General features: G+C 42.7%; 1 protein-coding gene across 1 annotated transcript in view; it reads right to left on the reverse strand.

Moving 5' to 3' along the window:
* Positions 1-22,227, reverse strand: part of LOC143354813 (pikachurin) — a 294,755-nt gene that overhangs the window by 46,962 nt on the left and 225,566 nt on the right. The window contains exon 6 of the mRNA XM_076789159.1: positions 18,625-18,769. Within this exon, the coding sequence (XP_076645274.1) occupies positions 18,625-18,769 (145 nt within the window). The remainder of the gene's footprint in view (positions 1-18,624; positions 18,770-22,227) is intronic.

The raw sequence follows: 22,227 nt of genomic DNA on the forward strand, positions 1-22,227 counted from the left end.
TACATCCGGGAAATCGATAAACAGCTCGATAGAGCGAATGGTTGAATTTCCTTAATCGAGCGAACTATGGGCGACTTTCGCTCGTCCGGCGCAATTTAACTGATTACAATGGCCGGGCTGTTGCCTTACAGGGGCGTGGGTCCAACATTCATCCTTCACTGACATCGCCATCTGTCTTTGTAAAGGGTCATTCCAATTTAATCGTTGTAAATGAATTTTCAAGACATAGAAAATGTCGTGTTTTTCGAAAGGGAATGGTACTGTAAATTTTCTAACAGAGTGGGGACACTCTGTAGTCCTAACTGTGAAGTCACATAACTATGTATATCAATATTTATCGGCAGGGACCATAACTGTTAAAACCAAAAAGAAAAAAAGTGAAGGAATAATAAGTATTTCATCGACTAAAATCGTATTGGTTACAAATAAGGATTGTAAGCAACCGAAAATTTTTTCTATTGTTGGCAAATGTTATCGTCGAGAGAAATTCATTTCGATCACTTATAACAGTTATCAATGAGTTATCTTGATATAACTATCAATCGATAACTGCCTTGACCAATCGAAACAGTTTTTCTTCATCGATAACAGTTATCGAGGAGGATCCAATTTTTTCGACACTAATAACTGTTATTTGTAGCCAAAAAGTATAATAGTCGATATTTTTTAATCATTTTGTTCTTCGAATTTTTTTCTTTATATTTTGTGTAGTTTATCTTAAATTTCAATAACAATAAACTTTTTATTAATGATTTTTATCGTAGAAATTTTTTAATAACGGTTATTTTTGGTCCCTGTGTATCAGTCTAATTTTATTTTAGGGCACAGTTAATCTCGTACAATAAAGTAAATGCAACATTTTGAAAATAGCGAATTTATTGCTAATTTTGTATCTAGAGAATGACATTTAATATTTTCGAGATATACACGTTCTTTTACATTCATAAAAGCAAATTGAGACTATTCAGAGTTGAAGGAAAAATCGTCAAAGATACACAAGTGACGCATAACTAAAGGGTCGTTATAAATTGATATAATTCACAGTCTACTAATTAAGAACATTAAGTAAAGATAAACCTGAATAAATTAAGAAATTCCTATATCTGTACAAAGCCGAAACACTTCCAAAAAGTGGCAGGAAACACGTCAAAAGATCGCAGTAGCATCGAGTCGAGATAGTTGCAGTTGTTGAAAGGGTTTTAAAGAATTCGCAGCGGAGATAAAGCGGCGGTTCGAGGGGTCTGAAGGGGGTACAAAATAATCGCCAATTGCATCAGAAAGGGGGATGGGGGAAGCGAGAGGATGGAATTTACTTAGCTCGGACTGTTGCGCGGACAAAAGGATGGATGCCTTCGTTCCGACGTCATTGTGTCTCATTTGTAAAATAGGATGAAAAAAAGTTGGCGGTAGGAGAAGCAAGAAGAGCACGGAGGGAGGGGCGATAGCAGAAGAAGAAGAAGAAGAAGGAGAAGAAGAGGAAGAATAGACGTAGGAAAAGGGGGGAAAAGCGCGGACAAAGGTCGACCCGCGCGTCGCGAAAACCCCGGCTGGTAGCTTGAAATAAAACCGAGACGAGTAAGTGCCGGCGTGATTAAAACATAGCACTGTAGTTAACAATAGGATCCGTGTATGCGTATTGTTGACGGAGCTGAAAAAAGACGACAGAGAGAGAGAGACAGAGAGAGAGAGAGAGAGAGAGAGAGAGACATGCGATTTGCAGCGCCCCGTTTCTCCGGGCTGAAAGACAGGGGAAAACGTCAAAGAGGATTTTCCGGTGTTTGCGTCGGAAAAGGAGAATATTACTTTCGACGGTTCGAGAGCGACAACCGTGTCGAATTACGCTCGCAAATGGAGCGTGAAACCAACTGGTGGCCCCGGGCGATTTCCGCGGAACCCAATTAATTTTCGCGGACGATAACCGCGCCTTTTTTCACTCGTCAAGTATCGTTTCTTAGTCGTCGACATTTTGTTTCTTTTCTTTCGTTTTGATTATCACGTTTTACGAGGCTCAGTCAAATATTAAACGAATTTTGTATTCTACGACAGAACAACTGTTCCTGTCTTGATAAGATCAAAAGGGCGTTCATGCTGACATGTCTGACACTCGATCTGCGTCACGGGCTATTCTACTTAAATGTTGTCTCGATAGCTGGAATGAGCGATTAGCGAATTTTTATGGAAAGTAAAAATTGCCTGCATTTAATAGAAAATACTGGTGCTACATATTCATTTGTTTCTTTTCTTAACCATATTAAAAAATAATACAATATTTTTAAATTCTTCGAATATTATCACTGTTTTGGATTTGATCGAAATTCATTTTTGTTATAAGTGCAGTCTGATTATTATTGTTACGTTTATAAATATCGTATGTCAACAGTTTCAGTAAATTTCATAAATTTCTGTAAATATCGATTCATGGCCGAATATATATATGTTGAAAAAAATTTGTATCTTTATCTTTATTATATATTATGTTTATTTTAAGAATGAAGGAATTCATTATTTATATAAATTTAAGTTAATAGATAGTTTTATATCTATAAAATATTTTCAAAATGAATGCTATGAAAGCTTATTAACTAATAGATTAATTTATCTCAAATATAATTTAGAGATGGAGTTATAATGAAATATAAAAAATAAATTAATGTAAATAGAATTCTTAGATAAAGGATTCTTAGATTCTTGGATAGGTAAAAATATTAGAATAAGGATAGATGAAAATTCCGGAACAACGCACTACCGCGGTACTAATAGCGAAATCAAATACGGATGATAAGACGCGACTATTCGATAAATTTTCATCATTTTCAAGGCTATTGAGAGTAGTTGCATTGCATACTGTTTACGATTTCGAAGCAAACATACCGGGGAACTATCTATTACAGCATTACGACAATCGCATAACCGCATAATAAAATCAATACAAGCCCAACAATTTCACAAGGAATTGAAGCAATCGACACAGGGTATCGCAATAGACAAGAGCTCCAAACTAATCAGCTTAAACTCCTTCATTGATTCCGATGGTATTATGCGTGTTGGAGGTAGACTTAGGAATGCAAAAATCAAATACGGACAAAAACATCCCATTCTGATACCAAAATCAAATCATATCACGCCGTTGATTTTACAACAAGAGCACGCCAATAATATGCACGCGAGGGTACAAGGCACTCTGCACCACGAGAGAACCGTACCGTTTCGCGCAGCTTGATTCGCCGCGGAAGGCGGTGCGAACCTCTTAACTCCCACTCCACTTCATATACGCGTCGGACCGTAATTAAACGAATTAGCATGGTTACATAGGGTATCGGAAATCTCGACCATATTGTGTAAACTGTGTAAATAGCTGTGCATTGGGAAGGGAGCGTACGGAGTGGGAATACCACCAATCAGGGCGAAGATGCGCAGCAACGAACGAAAGTCGATTTTCACGCGGTACGGTTCTCTCGTGGTGTGGAGCATATATATTCGGTACGACAACGGTACTTGCCCATTGATGGCAAAAATACTACCCGTTTCATTATCCGGAAATGTATACGATGTTTCAAGCCCAACCCACGAAATTCCCCGGACTATCTGATGGCTGACCTTCCCAAGGATCGGGTAATAGCCGCTCGACCGTTTGAAACCGTTGGCATTGATTACTGTGTGCCACTATTCGTCAAGGAAAAACGTTTCCGAAACCAAAAACGATTAAAGGCCTATGTCGCGGTCTTTGTATGTTTTCTAACAAAGGCGGTTCATTTAGAACTAGCCAGTGATCTTACTACCGAAGCATTTCTAGCAGCATTCAAAAGATTCTCATCGAGACGCGGCAAACCAAAAAACGTATATTCCGACAATGGAACGAATTTTATAGGAGCGAAGAACCTATTTACAGAACTGTTCAATTCCGAAAATTGTAAAGAACAGATACAACAATATCTAACATCGCAAGCCGTAGAGTGGCATTTATCTCCTCCTCGTTGTAAAATTATATCCGGTTAAAGACACAACCAGTAAAGAAGCAATTGCTTGTTTAAGCCAATACTTTTGTAATTACAGTAGACCACGCGTAATTATTTCAGACAGAGGAACATGTTTTACTCCGGCAGAATTTAAGGACTTTTTGAAAGACAATAATACAGAACATATTCTAGTAGCGACAGCAACACCCAAAGCGAACGGGCAGGTGGAACGAATTAATCGAACCCTAGGTCCGATGCTAGGAAAGCTGACGGATAGTGAGAAAGACAAATGTTGGTATAAAGTTATTAGTGACGTTGAATATGCAATAAATAATACTATCAATAAGAGCTCGGGTCAGACACCAAGTAAACTGTTATTCGGCGTGAAACAAAAAGGAAAAATAATCGATGGAATTGCGGAATATTTAGAATCGGATGTAAATATAGAAACGCGTGATCTTGAGATGGATAGAACTAAAGCGGCACAGAATATAGAACGCTCCCAGGAGTATAATAAAGATTATTTTGATAAACACCATAAAGAACCACACAAATTTCAGGAAGGTAGTTATGTCATGATTAGAAATTTTGAGAATAAGCCAGGAGCACCAAAGAAATTAATTCCATATATGAAAGGACCGTATAAAGTTGTGAAAGTACATATTGCGTAACGATAGATATGTAATTAGATCTCTGGATGAGTATGATGGCACAGTTAGACCGTATGAAGGAACGCGGAGTGCTGCCCCCACAACTGGGGGGGGGTGAACTTGGGGGCCCGGGGTGTGAGCTGACCCGGGCCCCCGGGGGGGGAGGATAGCTCCCCCCGTGATAGGCCGACACCCCCCGGATTAATTTCCCGGTGTGGGGGGGGGTGTCGGTTCGTCCCTCCTCGATTGGGGAGGGGGATCCGTGGAGGGTTTGGGGAAAGGAAGCTCTCCGCCCTCCGGGGAGAGTCCCACATAACCCCGGCTTCCCCCAGGGAGTCAGGGTATGTATAATATAAAACATTTCCTCACGATAAAAAAAAAAAAAGGAACGCGGAGTGCTGAAAATATGCGGCCCTGGCGTGAAATGTGAACTTGAAAGAGAGCGAGAATGCATGTGTGAATATTGTATTGAGTATGTATAAACGTTTGTGTGTATGTGCGATAGCTTTGTATATAGCGTGAGCGGCGCGATGTAAGGGAATGCGAGTTCGGGGACCGAACTATGTCAGGATGGCCGAATAGCTCTTACAATAGTAAAAGAAGAGCACCTTACCTTAACCAATTTCAAGCTTCTCCAATAGTATTGTTAATGTTTCTACATAGTCTATTTTTATTCTTTTGTCTGGCGGCTCGATTTCGCCAGAAAAAGGACATTTTCGTTTTGTTCCTTTTTTGCTGTCGTTGCACATGGGTTTACTTTTCTCACTAAACACAGTACACACACTAAACACACACACTAACTTAAACTTGTCTTGTTTGTCCAATTATTTCTGTCTTATTTCGGACGTCTTTAAGACGTCTGCCAAAGTCGATTGTAGTACTACTCAGTCATGCCACAGAAATTTTGACTGTATTTTTCAATTCTTGGCAAGTAAACAATGGAAACAGCAACATGGACGGTGGTTCAGTTCATCGAAGATGCCAGCGTGGAGGCAGTGCCAACAAAGTGGTTAGAGGGCGAAAATTGTTACTGGCCACCACTGCAACGGGGTCGTTTGATGACCGCAATCAAAAAAATGGAGGCCAGTAACAATTTATGGACCAAGTACAAGGTCAAGATTTTGAGAAACAGCACTTTCGGTAAGTTACAATTATTATACACTCTAAATGTACAATTGAAATAATAACGCTTGTAACGCTTTCGTTTAATGCTTCTAGATGACTACACGAAGGCCAGAAACAAGGCAAAGGCCGCAGAGGAGACGAGCGATCTGCAATCGGAGGCAGAGTCACCATTGGAGAGACGAAAAAGGCCAACGTTTAAATTAGAAGACAGTACCTCTTCTGACGAGGCAGCAGTTTTCTACCCAGCTCCAGATTTGAAAAAACAGAGGAACATAGGTATGTAAATTCAAACGGAAGCAGTCTATAAAACATTATATATTACATTCATAGTTGTAAATCATTCTGGTTCTGTAATCAGTATATCTTTTCAATCAAAATATATTTTATTTTCAGTCACTTGTTCGCACTCTGTTGGCGAGGAATCACAGGGAGAGGGGCAAGAGAATGAGGTACATTACGATAAGCAGTGTAGTATTGGTAAGTTAAGAAAAATATTTTACAGATAAATAAGTTCACTTTAAAAAATATAATATCTAACAAACAATTAATAGGAGAGCAAACGGAAAATAACTGCTGCAAGGGGTGCCAAAAAAGAGATGGAATGTTAAAAACACTAATAGAGCAGAATCATTTAACAAGAGTTCTGCTCACAGAAGTATTAGCAGAGGTGCGAGCACTGAAGGAGACAACACACATCAATAACGCAGGAGGATCTCGCAGAGGGTCGTTTCTCAACAAATTCCCGCTAAAATCGTTAGAAGAGGTAACGTTGCTTCAAGAAATTCTAAGCAATCCGGAGGAATTTGATTATGGAGTAAGTACAATTTACAGATGTAATAAATAAACTAAAAGTAATTGATCTTTCATTTTCATTTAGTTAACAGAATGTCCTATTAATAAAATTTTATTTTAGGTCACGGAAATGTCTAAAATAGGAGGAGACAATATGTATTCCTTCGTGAAGAGAGTACTGACGACCCTCCTAACCAATGAAGTTGCTCTACAGTACAGTTGGATGGGGAGGAAAGGGAAGAAACCCTTCCACTGCTCCAAGATCGCGGAGCTCGTAATGTGTAATTATTACCCTTAATTTGGTGTTACCGTAATAACGATGATTCGTATGCAAATCACTAAAAAAAGAAATTCTTATTCAAGGTGCTGCAAAAAGGGCCAATGTCCACGGCAGTAAGAGAGACTCAGAAACGTCAATACAATTATTGCTGAAGAGGGCGGCCGACCGCATAAACGTCTTTAAGACGTCTGCGTGCTATCTGGGAAGTGTTACCTGTGTGATGCGAAACCGTCAGAAATGAATAATCTCGATTTCGTCCAAATTGATCACTGTATGCCGCGTGCCGCACAATGGGCAATTTGGACGAAATCGGATTCAAAATCAAAGAACTTTCGATAGGAATGAGGTAGAGCGATGAAATTTTTTTTAAATGAAAGCTGAAACTTTGTAGAATATGGGAAAAATAGGGAGATTATTACCATCCAATCATTTCAACGAAAAAATGACTTCATTAGTTTTTGTCACAAAAATCTATTTTTTGCAAAATCCTGAGGTCGTAGACAAATTTTGAGACCAGATTTGAAATCAGCGTGAAAAAATCTATGGGAAATGATGTATAGCATGTTAGAAAAAAATTTTTTCCGGGCGTGGTATTGAAAAAACTAACCATTTTCTTGAATTTGTGCGCGCTTAACGAATTTTCTCGAGGTTAAAAAACGTTCGGACCACAATCTCTCTATTTTTCCCATATTCTACTAAGTTTCAGCTTTCATTTAAAAAAAATTTCATCGCTCTACCTCATTCCTATCGAAAGTTCCTTGATTTTGAATCCGATTTCGTCCAAATTGCCCACTGTGCGCCGTGTAGCCGGCACTACCGAACCTCGTTCCGATTACCGTACACGCGAAGTGCGTGCAGTTCCAATACCGAGCTACCGCGGGATCACGATCTCGATACCGATACGACGCTAGAGCCGAACAACCGGTATACCATCCCGAGCGAGGCGGGCCGAACCGCGACAGAAGGCGGAAATAGTACCGGCAGGAACGGTACCTTAAGTGACCGTTTTCGTGTATTTTTCGCGAGTTGGTTCGCCAGGCTCTGTCGGGGAACCGACGAGGTCGGCCGACGACGATTCCGTGCCCTCGCGGCAACGCGAGCTCGCGGGTCGCCCGTCGGACGCGTAATATCGCGTCTCGTTCCCCGAGTTTTCGCGCGCCGAGGCGCTTCTCGCCTCGGACATTCCGCTAGTACCGAATTCACCGGTACCTTGAGCCTCGGCAGCGAGTTCCCGGGAAAATATCGTGCGGAAGTCTTCCTCGGAGGAGCTACCGCCGTTACCGTTTGCAACCATCTGTTTGTTACGTTACATTTCGCGTCATTCCTACCGAGCCGTCGCGTAGTCTATCGCGAAGTTTTCGCCGAGCGTTCGCCGTCCGTCGGAACCGAAACCGCGCCGCGACAGTCATACCGTGATAGCGCCGACCACCTGCGTGCCGCGAATCCCTCGCTTCGGCGAGGGGCTATTCTCGCACCCCCGCGGCGTATTTTACCGATCGACAACAGCGCGTTGCGAACCCTCCACCTTACCGCAAACTTTGTACGAAGAGCGCGGGCTCTCGGGTGCGGCCACGTGGCCGCGGCTTTGTAAAAACCGACGCCAATAAAATTGTAGAGCCCAGCCCGACTATCGATCTTTTCACCTGCGCGATCCGCCCTGCCGTGAGGGCTGTCCTCGCTCCCTTCCGTGTCCGGGCCCCCGACCCTTTTCGCGCCTCTCGACATTCTCGCGGTTCCCGAAGGTTCACCTCCCGCCCTCAGCTTCGGCTAAGGGCGGACTTCGTCCACGTTTCGCGTGGCACCCTTCCGGTGCCTGGCGCCCGAGCAGCAGGCTCTTTTCGATTTCCGAGGACCTTCGAGAATCGGTTAGTACCGAGAGGACCGCGTACTCACGGCCGTACGCGGCCCGGCCTCTGAGCCCATAAATTCCCGGAGTGGACCCCGCCCCCGCCTTCCCACGCGGCGAGTGGAGGTCCACGTTACAAAGGTTACGGTGCAAAACGAGAGATCAACTGGTCGCCTGACAGCTATCGGTTCAGGCGAAAGCGAAGATTTGAGCGCGACGTTTCCAGTCTTGCTGTCCAGTTAATTCTGATTCTAAAAACGGCGAGTGAACCTTGCCGATAGTTCGGTTCTCCCTACCCTTGACTGCCAAATTTCCCCTTCCGTGGAAGTTGAGGGCGGGAAAAGCCGAGACTAAGGGCTCGGACTGGGCCCAAGGATCGCAGGGGCAATTAAGAATGGCGGAGACGCGGCAAGATGGGGGTGGCGAAAGCAAACGCCCGCGTAGCGGTGCACGTGTCCTGAAGATGTCGACCTGAAGATGTCATATCTCGAAAACTATTAATCGCATCGACTTCATTATGGTCTCGTTCGATGTAGAATGAAAAAATTTCTAAATAACGGTGTTGGGCTCAATAGAAAAAATGATTTTAGGATTTTTTCCTCCTAATTCGTCGATTGGAACCACTGTGCGGCGCGATATAAGGGACGGCGAGATCGGGGACCGAACTATGTCAGGATGGCCGAACTGTAGTACGAGATGCACGTGTGAAGAAGCCGCGTCGATGTCGCACAATAAAACCCGGAACAGCGTCAGTCGCACAATAAAACCCGGACAGAAATCATCGAACCTCTTACAATAGTAAAAGAAGAGCACCTTAACTTAAATTCGAAGGCCCTCCAAGAGGACCCTCACTTCCTCTACTTCGTCTATCTTGATCCTCTTCGCTGGCTGCTCGCTGCCGTCAGAAAATGGCATTTTTCTTTTTAATGTATCTATTTCGTCGATGAACATATTTAAAATGAAGTAATAACACTGACTAACACACACACACACACACACTATATATATATGTCCGATCTTTTCTATTGTTCTTTCAAGCGTCGTTTTCGACGATCTATTCGAAAATGTCCCCTGGTCGCTCCCTTCTCTCTCGGCAAACCAATCTGCCCGCCGCCGCGCTCCCCTCTCAGGAGCCCTACCATACCCGGCCGCGTGCCGAGGAAAACAAAACAAAACTAAATAATTAAATGTTCTTCTGCCTTCGACAGCGCCGACATATATATACTAGCCCTTGCGCCGCGGATGCTGGTCTCGGACTGCCAGTCTCGGACAGCCATGAGATTGTAAATATATTTACTTTTTTGCACTTAATTAAGTCCGCAGTTCATTGGTAAATAACGTTTTCGCGGGGAGGGGGCGGGGGGGGGGGAGATGCGTATCGCGGGGAGGGGGCGGGGGGGGGAGATGCGTATCGCGGGGAGGGGGCGGGGGGGGGAGATGCGTATCGCGGGATGGAATTGCATGCAGGTGAATAACGATGACGTCGGGGCGCACCGAGTTAAGAATACACGGGGAGTAGTGAAAAGATTTGCTCGTCTCTAAAGACGTCAGCCGGCTTGGAATTTAAAGGGAACCGTACACGGAGAATACGGCCCTTTTCGCCGGCAGAAAATTATATCAAGGGAAGCCAATTTCCCCGCAGCTATATTCGTATCTGTATCGTTAACGATAAATCCTTCTCTAATGGTCAATTCTATTTATTTTGCAACTACTAACTGCGGTAAAGTGCACGGTTTGCGGGACCTGACTCCACAGCCTTGGTTTTCATTTAAAATTATTTCTGCTGCCCGCTGTTGTTAATTAATTTCTTGTCCGGAATTTACACATTTATTTATTTATATTATATCAACGTGACACCCGTGGTCAACTTAAAATCGCGGATCTCGTTCGTTTTAACCCCTTCCGGGTCTCTTATATACGAGACAGTCATTTACACATACGAATAACTGATTTTTTGGGATTGGCTGCGCGTAATCCACCGCGCCGCCCTGCTATTGGCGGGTGCTCGAGTCGGCGCACAGTGCGGACAAATCGCCTGTTGTCGGCACTTCTTGTGGTTTGGTTGTCACGTTCCCATGCATTCATGCATGTGCACGTGCCCGATTCCTACACAGAATCGTACGCCTTCCCCCTTGTTTCGTTACTCCTGCTACAAAATCGTTAGGAAAACAATTTATTTAACGAAATAACCCAGAACCTGCAGCACCTTCCCTCTCCTTACGACACGGGTTATCAACCCTTCTCCATAGGCGATATCAAGCGATCCCCGCCTCGAGAACGGGTTACCGCTCGTCCGTTTTCGGCTCTAACGGCTTCTGATCAATACCAAAGGGAGTCGGAGGACGTAACACGGTTATTATTGCATATATAGAGGATTTACAGAAAATTATATTTACCAATATAGTTTATAATTTTAGCAAAAACAAAAATTAAAAAAAAAAATTTATTATTAAAAATTAACAAATGTATTTTTAAAAACTAACAAGTTTAGAACAAAATTAATAATAAATGAATCATATGTAAAATTAACAATAATAAACTTAAACAAATTATAATACTAGTGAATAAAATGAATAAACTCAACAAAATCGATCCAACGAAACCGACACTGTGCGATATAGCGATGCGGGATTTTCAGTCTTTCGACAGTCGTCGTAGCAGAGACATCGTGTCGCATGTATACACCAATGTAATTGTTACAATATACACTCCTCTCGTTTACTGTTGTTTCCGATGACTTTCCTACCACTCCGCACCCCCTGTTATATTCCTATTTAACAATACTAACCAAGGCGGTTCATTTAGAACTAGCCAGTGATCTTACTACCGAAGCATTTCTAGCAGCATTCAAAAGATTCTCATCGAGACGCGGCAAACCAAAAAACGTATATTCCGACAATGGAACGAATTTTATAGGAGCGAAGAACCTATTTACAGAACTGTTCAATTCCGAAAATTGTAAAGAACAGATACAACAATATCTAACATCGCAAGCCGTAGAGTGGCATTTATCTCCTCCTCGTTGTAAAATTATATCCGGTTAAAGACACAACCAGTAAAGAAGCAATTGCTTGTTTAAGCCAATACTTTTGTAATTACAGTAGACCACGCGTAATTATTTCAGACAGAGGAACATGTTTTACTCCGGCAGAATTTAAGGACTTTTTGAAAGACAATAATACAGAACATATTCTAGTAGCGACAGCAACACCCAAAGCGAACGGGCAGGTGGAACGAATTAATCGAACCCTAGGTCCGATGCTAGGAAAGCTGACGGATAGTGAGAAAGACAAATGTTGGTATAAAGTTATTAGTGACGTTGAATATGCAATAAATAATACTATCAATAAGAGCTCGGGTCAGACACCAAGTAAACTGTTATTCGGCGTGAAACAAAAAGGAAAAATAATCGATGGAATTGCGGAATATTTAGAATCGGATGTAAATATAGAAACGCGTGATCTTGAGATGGATAGAACTAAAGCGGCACAGAATATAGAACGCTCCCAGGAGTATAATAAAGATTATTTTGATAAACACCATAAAGAACCACACAAATTTCAGGAAGGTAGTTATGTCATGATTAGAAATTTTGAGAATAAGCCAGGAGCACCAAAGAAATTAATTCCATATATGAAAGGACCGTATAAAGTTGTGAAAGTACATATTGCGTAACGATAGATATGTAATTAGATCTCTGGATGAGTATGATGGCACAGTTAGACCGTATGAAGGAACGCGGAGTGCTGCCCCCACAACTGGGGGGGGGTGAACTTGGGGGCCCGGGGTGTGAGCTGACCCGGGCCCCCGGGGGGGGGGAGGATAGCTCCCCCCGTGATAGGCCGACACACCCCGGATTAATTTCCCGGTGTGGGGGGGGGGGGGCTGTCGGTTCGTCCCTCCTCGATTGGGGAGGGGGATCCGTGGGGGGTTTGGGGAAAGGAAGCTCTCCGCCCTCCGGGGAGAGTCCCACATAACCCCGGCTTCCCCCAGGGAGTCAGGGTATGTATAATATAAAACATTTCCTCACGATAAAAAAAAAAAAAGGAACGCGGAGAATGAGGTACATTACGATAAGCAGTGTAGTATTGGTAAGTTAAGAAAAATATTTTACAGATAAATAAGTTCACTTTAAAAAATATAATATCTAACAAACAATTAATAGGAGAGCAAACGGAAAATAACTGCTGCAAGGGGTGCCAAAAAAGAGATGGAATGTTAAAAACACTAATAGAGCAGAATCATTTAACAAGAGTTCTGCTCACAGAAGTATTAGCAGAGGTGCGAGCACTGAAGGAGACAACACACATCAATAACGCAGGAGGATCTCGCAGAGTGTCGTTTCTCAACAAATTCCCGCTAAAATCGTTAGAAGAGGTAACGTTGCTTCAAGAAATTCTAAGCAATCCGGAGGAATTTGATTATGGAGTAAGTACAATTTACAGATGTAATAAATAAACTAAAAGTAATTGATCTTTCATTTTCATTTAGTTAACAGAATGTCCTATTAATAAAATTTTATTTTAGGTCACGGAAATGTCTAAAATAGGAGGAGACAATATGTATTCCTTCGTGAAGAGAGTACTGACGACCCTCCTAACCAATGAAGTTGCTCTACAGTACAGTTGGATGGGGAGGAAAGGGAAGAAACCCTTCCACTGCTCCAAGATCGCGGAGCTCGTAATGTGTAATTATTACCCTTAATTTGGTGTTACCGTAATAACGATGATTCGTATGCAAATCACTAAAAAAAGAAATTCTTATTCAAGGTGCTGCAAAAAGGGCCAATGTCCACGGCAGTAAGAGAGACTCAGAAACGTCAATACAATTATTGCTGAAGAGGGCGGCCGACCGCATAAACGTCTTTAAGACGTCTGCGTGCTATCTGGGAAGTGTTACCTGTGTGATGCGAAACCGTCAGAAATGAATAATCTCGAGCTAGCGAAAACTAAATCAGTAAAAAATGAAGCAGTCACATTTGGTCTATCAACCCTTCACGCATGGATAAGGTTTTTTGAATGCCTCATTCATGTGTCCTATCGATTGGATATAAAGCAATGGAAAGTCAGAGGCGAAGAGAAGAAAAATCTTCTGATAAAGAGAAAAAATCATATAATAAAGAGATTTAGAGATGAAACTGGACTGTTGGTAGACCAAACAAAGCAAGGTTTCGGGTCTACCAATGATGGAAATACCGCCCGAAGGTTTTTCAGGAATCCAGAAGTATCTGCATCGATTACTGGACTTGATGGAACCTTAATTACTAGATTTGCAACCATTTTGAAAGTGTTATCGTGTGGTTTTATTATCGATGCTGACAAATTTAAAACGTATGCCTACGAAACAGCTGAACTCTTTGTTAAATTATATCCATTGTTCCGTCGCAAGGAACAATTCAAGTGGTGCTTGCCTTCGGACAATTGTGTACGATACGCTGGTAACTAAGTGATCACTTTCAACGATTAGGCACGGCGCAACAGTGACGACCATCCAGGCTCGCATCACAGCCTGTCTTTCGTTTGTTTTCACTTCCTACGGTTACGGAACGTCATAAATTAAGTCCTACGAAGGATCACTCAAAACAAACGAGCACTGTTCAAAAGTGTCGAGGGTCAGCCTTGTTGAGAGACCGGCATCAGCTTACGCTCTCCAGAGCAAGGCCCATTGAGCTCACCTAAACAGGGTGACAATCAGTCAAGGATGCGCTGATTGGGTAACGCACCATTCAGCATAACCAATCAGTGCACTTCCTCTTCCACGAGGACCGCCCTCTCAATACATAGAGGAGCCTCACGAGACGGAAGAACGGAAAATCGAAGTCACTCTCAAGTTTTCTTTCAAACGTGAACATTCAGTTCCGAGTCCGTTCAAAAACGGATCTCCAACAACCAAGATCCGACGCGAACGCTCTCGCGATCGCTCACATACAATCATACGAGACGAAACCGACGCGTCGTCCATTTCTGAATCGAATCACAAATGGATCGCATCGGCCGATGTCCAGCACTATTCACACGGATGTCTAGTCACTTGGATCGTATCGGCCGATATCCAACATTCAGTTGCTAAATCGAATCACAAATGGATCGCATCGGCCGATATCCAGCACTATTCACACGGATGTCTAGTCACATGGATCGCATCGGCCGATATCCAACGTTATTCGAAAACGGATCTCCAACAATCAAGATCCGGCGCGAAACGCTCTCGCGATCGTATCTTTGCGCTCAAATTTACCTGGACGGCCGAACACTTCTTGTCAATTAATAAAAATTATGGAATGAATTAGTCGATGAACGGGGGAACGTTGCTCCGTAATTACGGTAGCGAAACGTTTATTGAACATGGTCCTGCAGAGTCTACGAATTTTAACGCTCCTAACTTTCCGAACGCCCGAGAATTTGTGGACCGAGAAATATATTTACAGAATCGAAATCTGTTCTCATGGCAGTTCTCGGCTGGCAGTCGCCGGGTAAACACTTTTACTTAAAAGTTTAAGCACAATTCCTCCTGAACAGTATAACGGCGGATTCAACGAAGTTCTATTATATCATGTCGCAATTGAAACCATAATACGCGACTGAGGTACCGGACATCCTCAAGAATCCACCAACGACCGACAAATATGGAACGCTGAAACGCGAATTAATAATTCGACTGTCAGCATCGCAGAGCCAGCGTATACGGTAGCTCCTCGAACAAGAAGAAATGGGCGACAGTACGCCTTCACAGTTCCTCCGGCATATGCGCAATTTGGCGGCTGCGACAGTGAACGAAGACTTCTTGCGAACTTTGTGGGCGAGTAGACTTCCGAATCAGATTCCGCGCGATCGTTACGGCACGGACTGATCTCCAGCCGAATAAACTGGCAGAAATTGCCGATCAAATCCACGAAGGGACGAGTCGACCGAGTGTCGCAAGTCTTGTGCCGGAAAGTGCGATGGACGTGTTGTTGAAACGACTCGAAGCTATGGAACTCCACATAGCTGAGCTATCGAAATCGCGAGGATGATCCCCCAAAAGACAATATCGCCCGCGGTCTCGATCTCGAAATAGTGCAAGGCGTGCAAGGTCATCTTCCGGAGCAAGAGTTTGCTGGTACCATTACCGGTTCGAGTGCAAGTGCCGACCGGAAAAGTGCACGCCCCCTTGCAACCACAGTTCTTCTTTTAATATTCTTTAATATCTTTTAATATTTTAAAAGTTTTATACACTTGTACACGCACACTCACTATACACGCATCACAGATGTTCCCACGTCGGCTGCTGGGCACAGACTCCCATGACAACAGATTTCGAATCTGTACATGTTTCCTCTTTTCTGGACTTAATTATGTCCGCAGTTGATCGATACATGCACTAATCGCCTCTTCATTAAATTTTCAAGTGAATTATGGGGAACGATTCCGAAGAACATTATAACGTTTTGCTATTGGAGAGAACGTTAAAGGTCAAATGCTTAGGATTGTGTTTCACGGAATTAGGTCACATACTTGCCTAATCAAATCTTCCCCGGGGATGGGGTAATTACGTTTGTTACTCATGCGTTTCATTTTTCCCCTTCCAACAATCGTCTCTATAGAGAGAGAGAGAGGGGGTGGAGAGGGGGGAGAGGGGGGAGAGGGGTGGATTTCTTTTTTCTTTTTGAACCAACTTCTCGCGAGCGCCGCATTTAAAATTCACTGGAGAGAAAAAACAAAGTTCCAATAAATTCGCGAACTTCTTAATTGGAGTATTTTATGTATCGACTGGAAAACATTTCTCGGTTTTAAGAGTCTTGTTCTTTGAACTTTCCCGGGTAAAACTACTCCACCTTCCTGCCCTCGTATCTTTGCGCTGAAAATTACCTGGACGGCCGAACACTTCTTGTCAATTAATAAAAATTATGGAATGAATTAGTCGATGAACGGGGGAACGTTGCTCCGTAATTACGGTGGCGAAACGTTTATTGAACATGGTCCTGCAGAGCCTGCGAATTTTAACGCTCCTAACTTTCCGAACGCCCGAGAATTTGTGGACCGAGAAAAATGCTTTGTGACCGAGAATGAATTGGAGCCCTTTCACAATTACCTTGACGATAGAAGGTGTCGTGCCGAAGGTTCCGAACTAAATTAATAAACAAATGGAGCTCTCATGTGAATTCATATTTTTGGAGAGAGATTTGGAACGACAATAGCCGGTTATACCTTTTACTTCCAAATATTTTGCATAGACAGATTTGATGTGGCTGTATATTTAGATATACAGCGTAGATATTTATAAAATTTATGGTTCAATTTATAAATACTAGAATGAAACAAAAATCAATATTTCCCTACGTATAAAAATAAATATGTATTAATATGTTACAAAATAAATATGTCTACATATAAACTGTACGAATTTCTACAATTTATGATTGAATTTATGGCCACAGGAATCGGACTGAAATTAATATTTGCCGCAGTGCACATTTTATAAATTCTACCAAAAATAAATGTTATATATTAATAATTGGGTCGGATTCAGACACTGCGGTTTTCCAACATTAATGTTTAATTTTTGCAATAAATGTGGCCAACAGGAAAACGCGGAATCCTATTTCCTTCTATCAAATTGCTAGCGGAGGCAGCGGAGTCGCGAAACGAATTGCAAGGCAGGGGGTGTTCAAACGAGAAGGAAGAAAGTGGGAAAAAGAATATCGGAGATACGGCGAACCGGTGTAATTAACGTCGTAAAATTCCGTGCCGTCGGTGTCTTGAGGAATAATCGTAGGGAACCAGCCGTTGAACGAACGAATTCGTGCCATTTTTTTTTTTTTTATTTAGGCATTTCAGATCTCAGTCGAGATCTATTTCTGCCGAATTCGTGCGATTCCACGCAGAAATACAAAACGCGACGGATACGGGAACGCTACGCGCAACTTCGTTGAGGAAAATAACAACTCCATTCGGTAGAAGGTATCGTGTAAACCGCAAGTGCGTACCGGTTACACGTCGCCGTAATTATTTTCCAGTCGAGCAATTACAAAGGAATTTCCGAGGACGACGCGACGCGACGGTGCGCTATAACACCGACAGGAGCGTCGCACTCGATATTCTAACAATTCGACGAATTTCGCAGTTAAATGTATCTGATTAAATTCATCCGTTCCTCTCTGCCGGTCTCCGTTTCAGCAAATCGCGCGCACATCCCGTAACAAATACCGCCGACGCGGTTGCGCCTCGCAAGGAGTGTTTCCGATCGAGCGAAATAATCGCGAAGTCGAGTATAATTCCGAACGGCTTGCGGTTTCTCCATTTCGTCAATTATTCGCCGACGCGTATCTCGAGTTCGACGCGCGATCGCTTGCGTAATCGAATTCGGCGCGATAACTGCATTTAAATCAGTGTTACTAATCATTCGATACAGACTACGAATCGAAACCGTATTTTTATATTTCCTGCGTGTATTTCGAACGAAGTAGCACGAGTTAGATCAGTAACCAATAAGAGGCGTATTATTAGTTCTTAATGAAAAAGCAGAAAAGCGTTCAAAATCTATTTTTTAATTAACTTGTATTTGAATTAGCTTATATTGAAATTAACTTATATTCGAATCAACTTATATTTCAAATATCTTTAATATGAATTAACTTATATTGAAATTTACTTAGATTGGAATCAGCTTATATTTGAATTCACTGATACTTGCATTACCTTATATTCGAATTAACTATTAGACGAATGTTTAGTTGTCCAGGGTTAAATGGGAAATTGTTTTTATATGTGATGTGGGAAGATCGAGTAGCAGAATAATATTGTTGATCTTGGGGGAGGTTATCCGTTAGCGGTCATCGATGAGATTTTAATAAGTTCGAAGAGGGATAAGACGGATTCGCGACGCGTGTTAGGAAATTGAAGCGAATTTGCAGAGATCGAGCCTATTCCACCCCGGAATCGTTCACGAACGCAATTCGTTCTCGTCAACAACGTCGTAGGGATAAAGGGTTCTTACCTTAGATCTGCCATCGACACGTCTCTCTTGATTCAGCTGCAGCCAAGCATCCCATCGGTATCTGTAGGCAGTCAACGTATTCCATTCGTTCAGCTTAACGGTCTGCGAGCTCCTGGCGATGCCGACACCACTTCCACAGTCGAACCTACGAACAAATGCCAAGGCTACGTGAATTTTCTTCGCGAATGCCACGCCGGAAAGATTTATTAGACGCTTTAGATAGCTTAGGCAGCTTTTTCCAGATTACAAATGGATCTTTCTTTTCATCGTTAACACGCTCGCTCATAAAAATGATGAATTGTTTCGTTCGGGTTTAAATATGTCTTTATTAAACGTAACAAATAACAATTGTTGCCTGCGGAATTAACTTTGGGCAACTGTTTCACGGAGCCAGTAGACTCTCGCGGTACAAGAAATGTGGAAGAATTTCCGAGTAATGGAGACGAGTTTATAGCGAGTCTTCGTGCGCGAGTCGAACGTCAGTCGAACGAGTGTCGAATCTAAGTTGAAATCTCGCTGAAGTCTCGTTGTAGTCTTTCCGAGTCCGATTGTAGTCTAACGAGTAACGAACGAAGTCTTGTTGTAATCTAACGAGTAACGATTGAAGTCTTGATGAAGTCTGTCTTCTGTCCCGGAGTCCGCTCGCTGGTCACCTCGGTGGTGCCAAGAAAACATCCCAACTTGGGGGGAAAGTCTTTCTCATTCGCTGGCTGACCTGAAGGGGAAGAATCTTCCGGACAACCCTCACCGGTGGAGGAGGAAGTCTCCACCCACAAGTCAAACCAGGAAAATTGAAAAAAAAAAAGGAATTGCAGGACCCCGGAACAGCCCGAGTATTTAGCCTAAGTGGCTCGAGAACGAATTTATTGCCCGTTAGCTTGGGTCCGGTGACGACGGTTAAGGGGCACGCGCACGTGTGGCATAAGAGGGGTTGAGCTCTTGGCCTGGTCGACGCCTGAGCGGGCTATAAGGCCCGCTTTGTTCGAATCCGGGACCTCCGGTACATTGCGGGTGGTACGCGGAGCGAGGATTTCCCGGATTGAACTTTTATGGCCACTTTCCAATGCCATCGGCTAAAAAACCCTCGAGAGCCGTGCGTACGGCCACTCGAGAATTAGCATTCTTCTAATTTTCGAAGGATGGCTAGAAATCGGAGCAGGGCATAATTTATGGCTTTCAGCTTTAACCTTAGGCAGCTGTTGCCTCGCGACGATTAACTAAATGTAAAGAGAAAATCTCGGTGGGATCGAACAAACGACAAATATCAATTTCAATCGCTCGCTTTTAATACCTCGCTTTTAATTTAAAAGCGAATAAGGCTGATGTTTGACAATTTATGAGTGAGGAGTTCGTAACATGTTTTGCTACACGCCAGAAACTTTCTGCATCGGACTATTACGCAATGGTTTTTAATATGAATATGGAGAAAAACGAGGAGGAGACAAAGAGGATACGTTCCATCAATTATTATTCGTAGCTAGCTTGCAGTGCTCAGCAGGAGGGGGACAAAAAATTTAGTTACGCTGTATTACAACTCCAGTGACCGAGATTTTCGGTACAAAAAATTTATTACCTCGCAGGATCGTACCTCAGTCGATCGTAACAAAGGATATTTGCGTGACACAGATATGCGCCGAGTAAAAAATTTAATATTGTATTTCATGAAATTACCCTCTCAATGAACCATTCGATGCAGGTTATTTGTACAAATTTAGCAGAGGAAATTTAAACGATTTGAAATTAAAAATCTTTTTGCAATGTATCCGGGCATGATGTGACATTATGCAGGAATTTTTTATGACGTAGACTGACGTACAGTTCGTGTACGTCACGAGATTCTTAAAAGTAGACAGTTGTGAGAGTAAACCAATTTAAAGATGTCAACATATTATTTTCAGGTTTATACAACTTTTTAAAATGAATGAATTAATATTTTATAATTTAGAAGTTTTTATTTTGCATGAAGATCGGCAGTCTACTTGCAAGTGTCACTCTTTCAGAAGAAGTCCAAAATTAAACAGACAAAAAGATAGTCTTAAGGCGTGTAAACTTGTCTGTAAATTTTGAAGCGATCTATTTCATAACATTTGTAACTGTGACCCGCTTGAACGATTTGATGAAAGAGTATCCTTAACCACTTCGTTCTCACGGACGTGTTATCACGCGACGTCGATACCGTTCGTATGTCACAGACGTGTTAAGACGTACCGCCGATACTGTTCGTACAGATCACAGACGCGTTATCACGCGACGCAATTTCGCTTCCGCGGTGCCACGGACGTGAAAACACGCGGGCTTGTCTTTGCTCCGTCCGAGGACACCGCTTATTTCTATGTCGTTTAAGTGTGCGTTGTGTATGGTGCAAAATAAAATGTATCCGCAAAGAAACAAGATACTATTGTGAAAATTCTGATGTTGCGTTATGTGTGGTTCCATGTTTCGAATTATATCACACACGGAAACAATAAATTTAAAATATCCTGAAATCAATGTTTTTCTTTAACTATACCGTTCCCAGAATTAATAGTTTTTCGAATTAAAGCACTTAATCTAATAAAGAAACACGCGAGATATGTCGTGTCTAGCATCGTACGAACGGCATTGCGTCGCGTATTTACACGTCCGTGGCACCGCGGAAGCAAAATTGCGTTGCGTGATAACGCGTCTGTGATCTGTACGAACAGTATCGGCGGCGCGTCATAACACGTCCGTGAGAACGAAATGGTTAATTCAGCGACGCACGGTTCCGGTATAGTTCGAGCTCAAAACACGAATAAATGATGCAAAGCCTCGTCGATTTCCGTCGACGCTCCGCTACCCCATTATTCATCTCCGTGTTTTCGTCTCCGGTATGTTTCGCCGTGCTCCCGAAACGATTTTGTACGGAGGAAAGACAGAAAGTTCCACGCGAAGCGTGCTGAACCACCGCGGCAAGGGTTAGATCCTAAGTTGCGGCAATTATCACTGATGGCTGACCTTCCCAAGGATCGGGTAATACCCGCTCGACCGTTTGAAACCGTTGGCATTGATTACTGTGTGCCACTATTCGTCAAGGAAAAACGTTTCCGACACCAAAAACGATTAAAGGCCTATGTCGCGGTCTTTGTATGTTTTCTAACAAAGGTGGTTCATTTAGAACTAGCCAGATCACTGGCAACTGACACTACCGAAGATCACTGACACTACCGAAGCATTTCTAGCAGCATTCAAAAGATTCTCATCGAGACAACGGCAAACCAAAAAACGTATATTCCGACAATGGAACGAATTTTACAGGAGCGAAGAACCTACTTACAGAACTGTTCAATTCCCAAAATTATAAAGTACAAATACAACAATGTCTAACATCGTAAGAAGTAGAGTGGCATTTATCTCCTCCTTATTGTAAAATTATATCCGGTTAAACGGAAATGTAATACGAGATGCAAGTGTGCGTGAGCGGCTTCGCTTCTCTGCGCGAGACGCTGAGCCGCGTCGATGTCACTCGATTGGCAATAGCGTTTTGTTTTTCGACGGCACGTTTTGTTCTAAGTGACAACAGTAAAAAAGTCTCTTGCAATAGTAAAAGAAGAGCACCGTACCTTCAGATAATTTAAGGTTTTC

Source organism: Halictus rubicundus, chromosome 6, assembly GCF_050948215.1.
Source record: "Halictus rubicundus isolate RS-2024b chromosome 6, iyHalRubi1_principal, whole genome shotgun sequence".
In the NCBI taxonomy this organism is placed as follows: domain Eukaryota; kingdom Metazoa; phylum Arthropoda; class Insecta; order Hymenoptera; family Halictidae; genus Halictus; species Halictus rubicundus.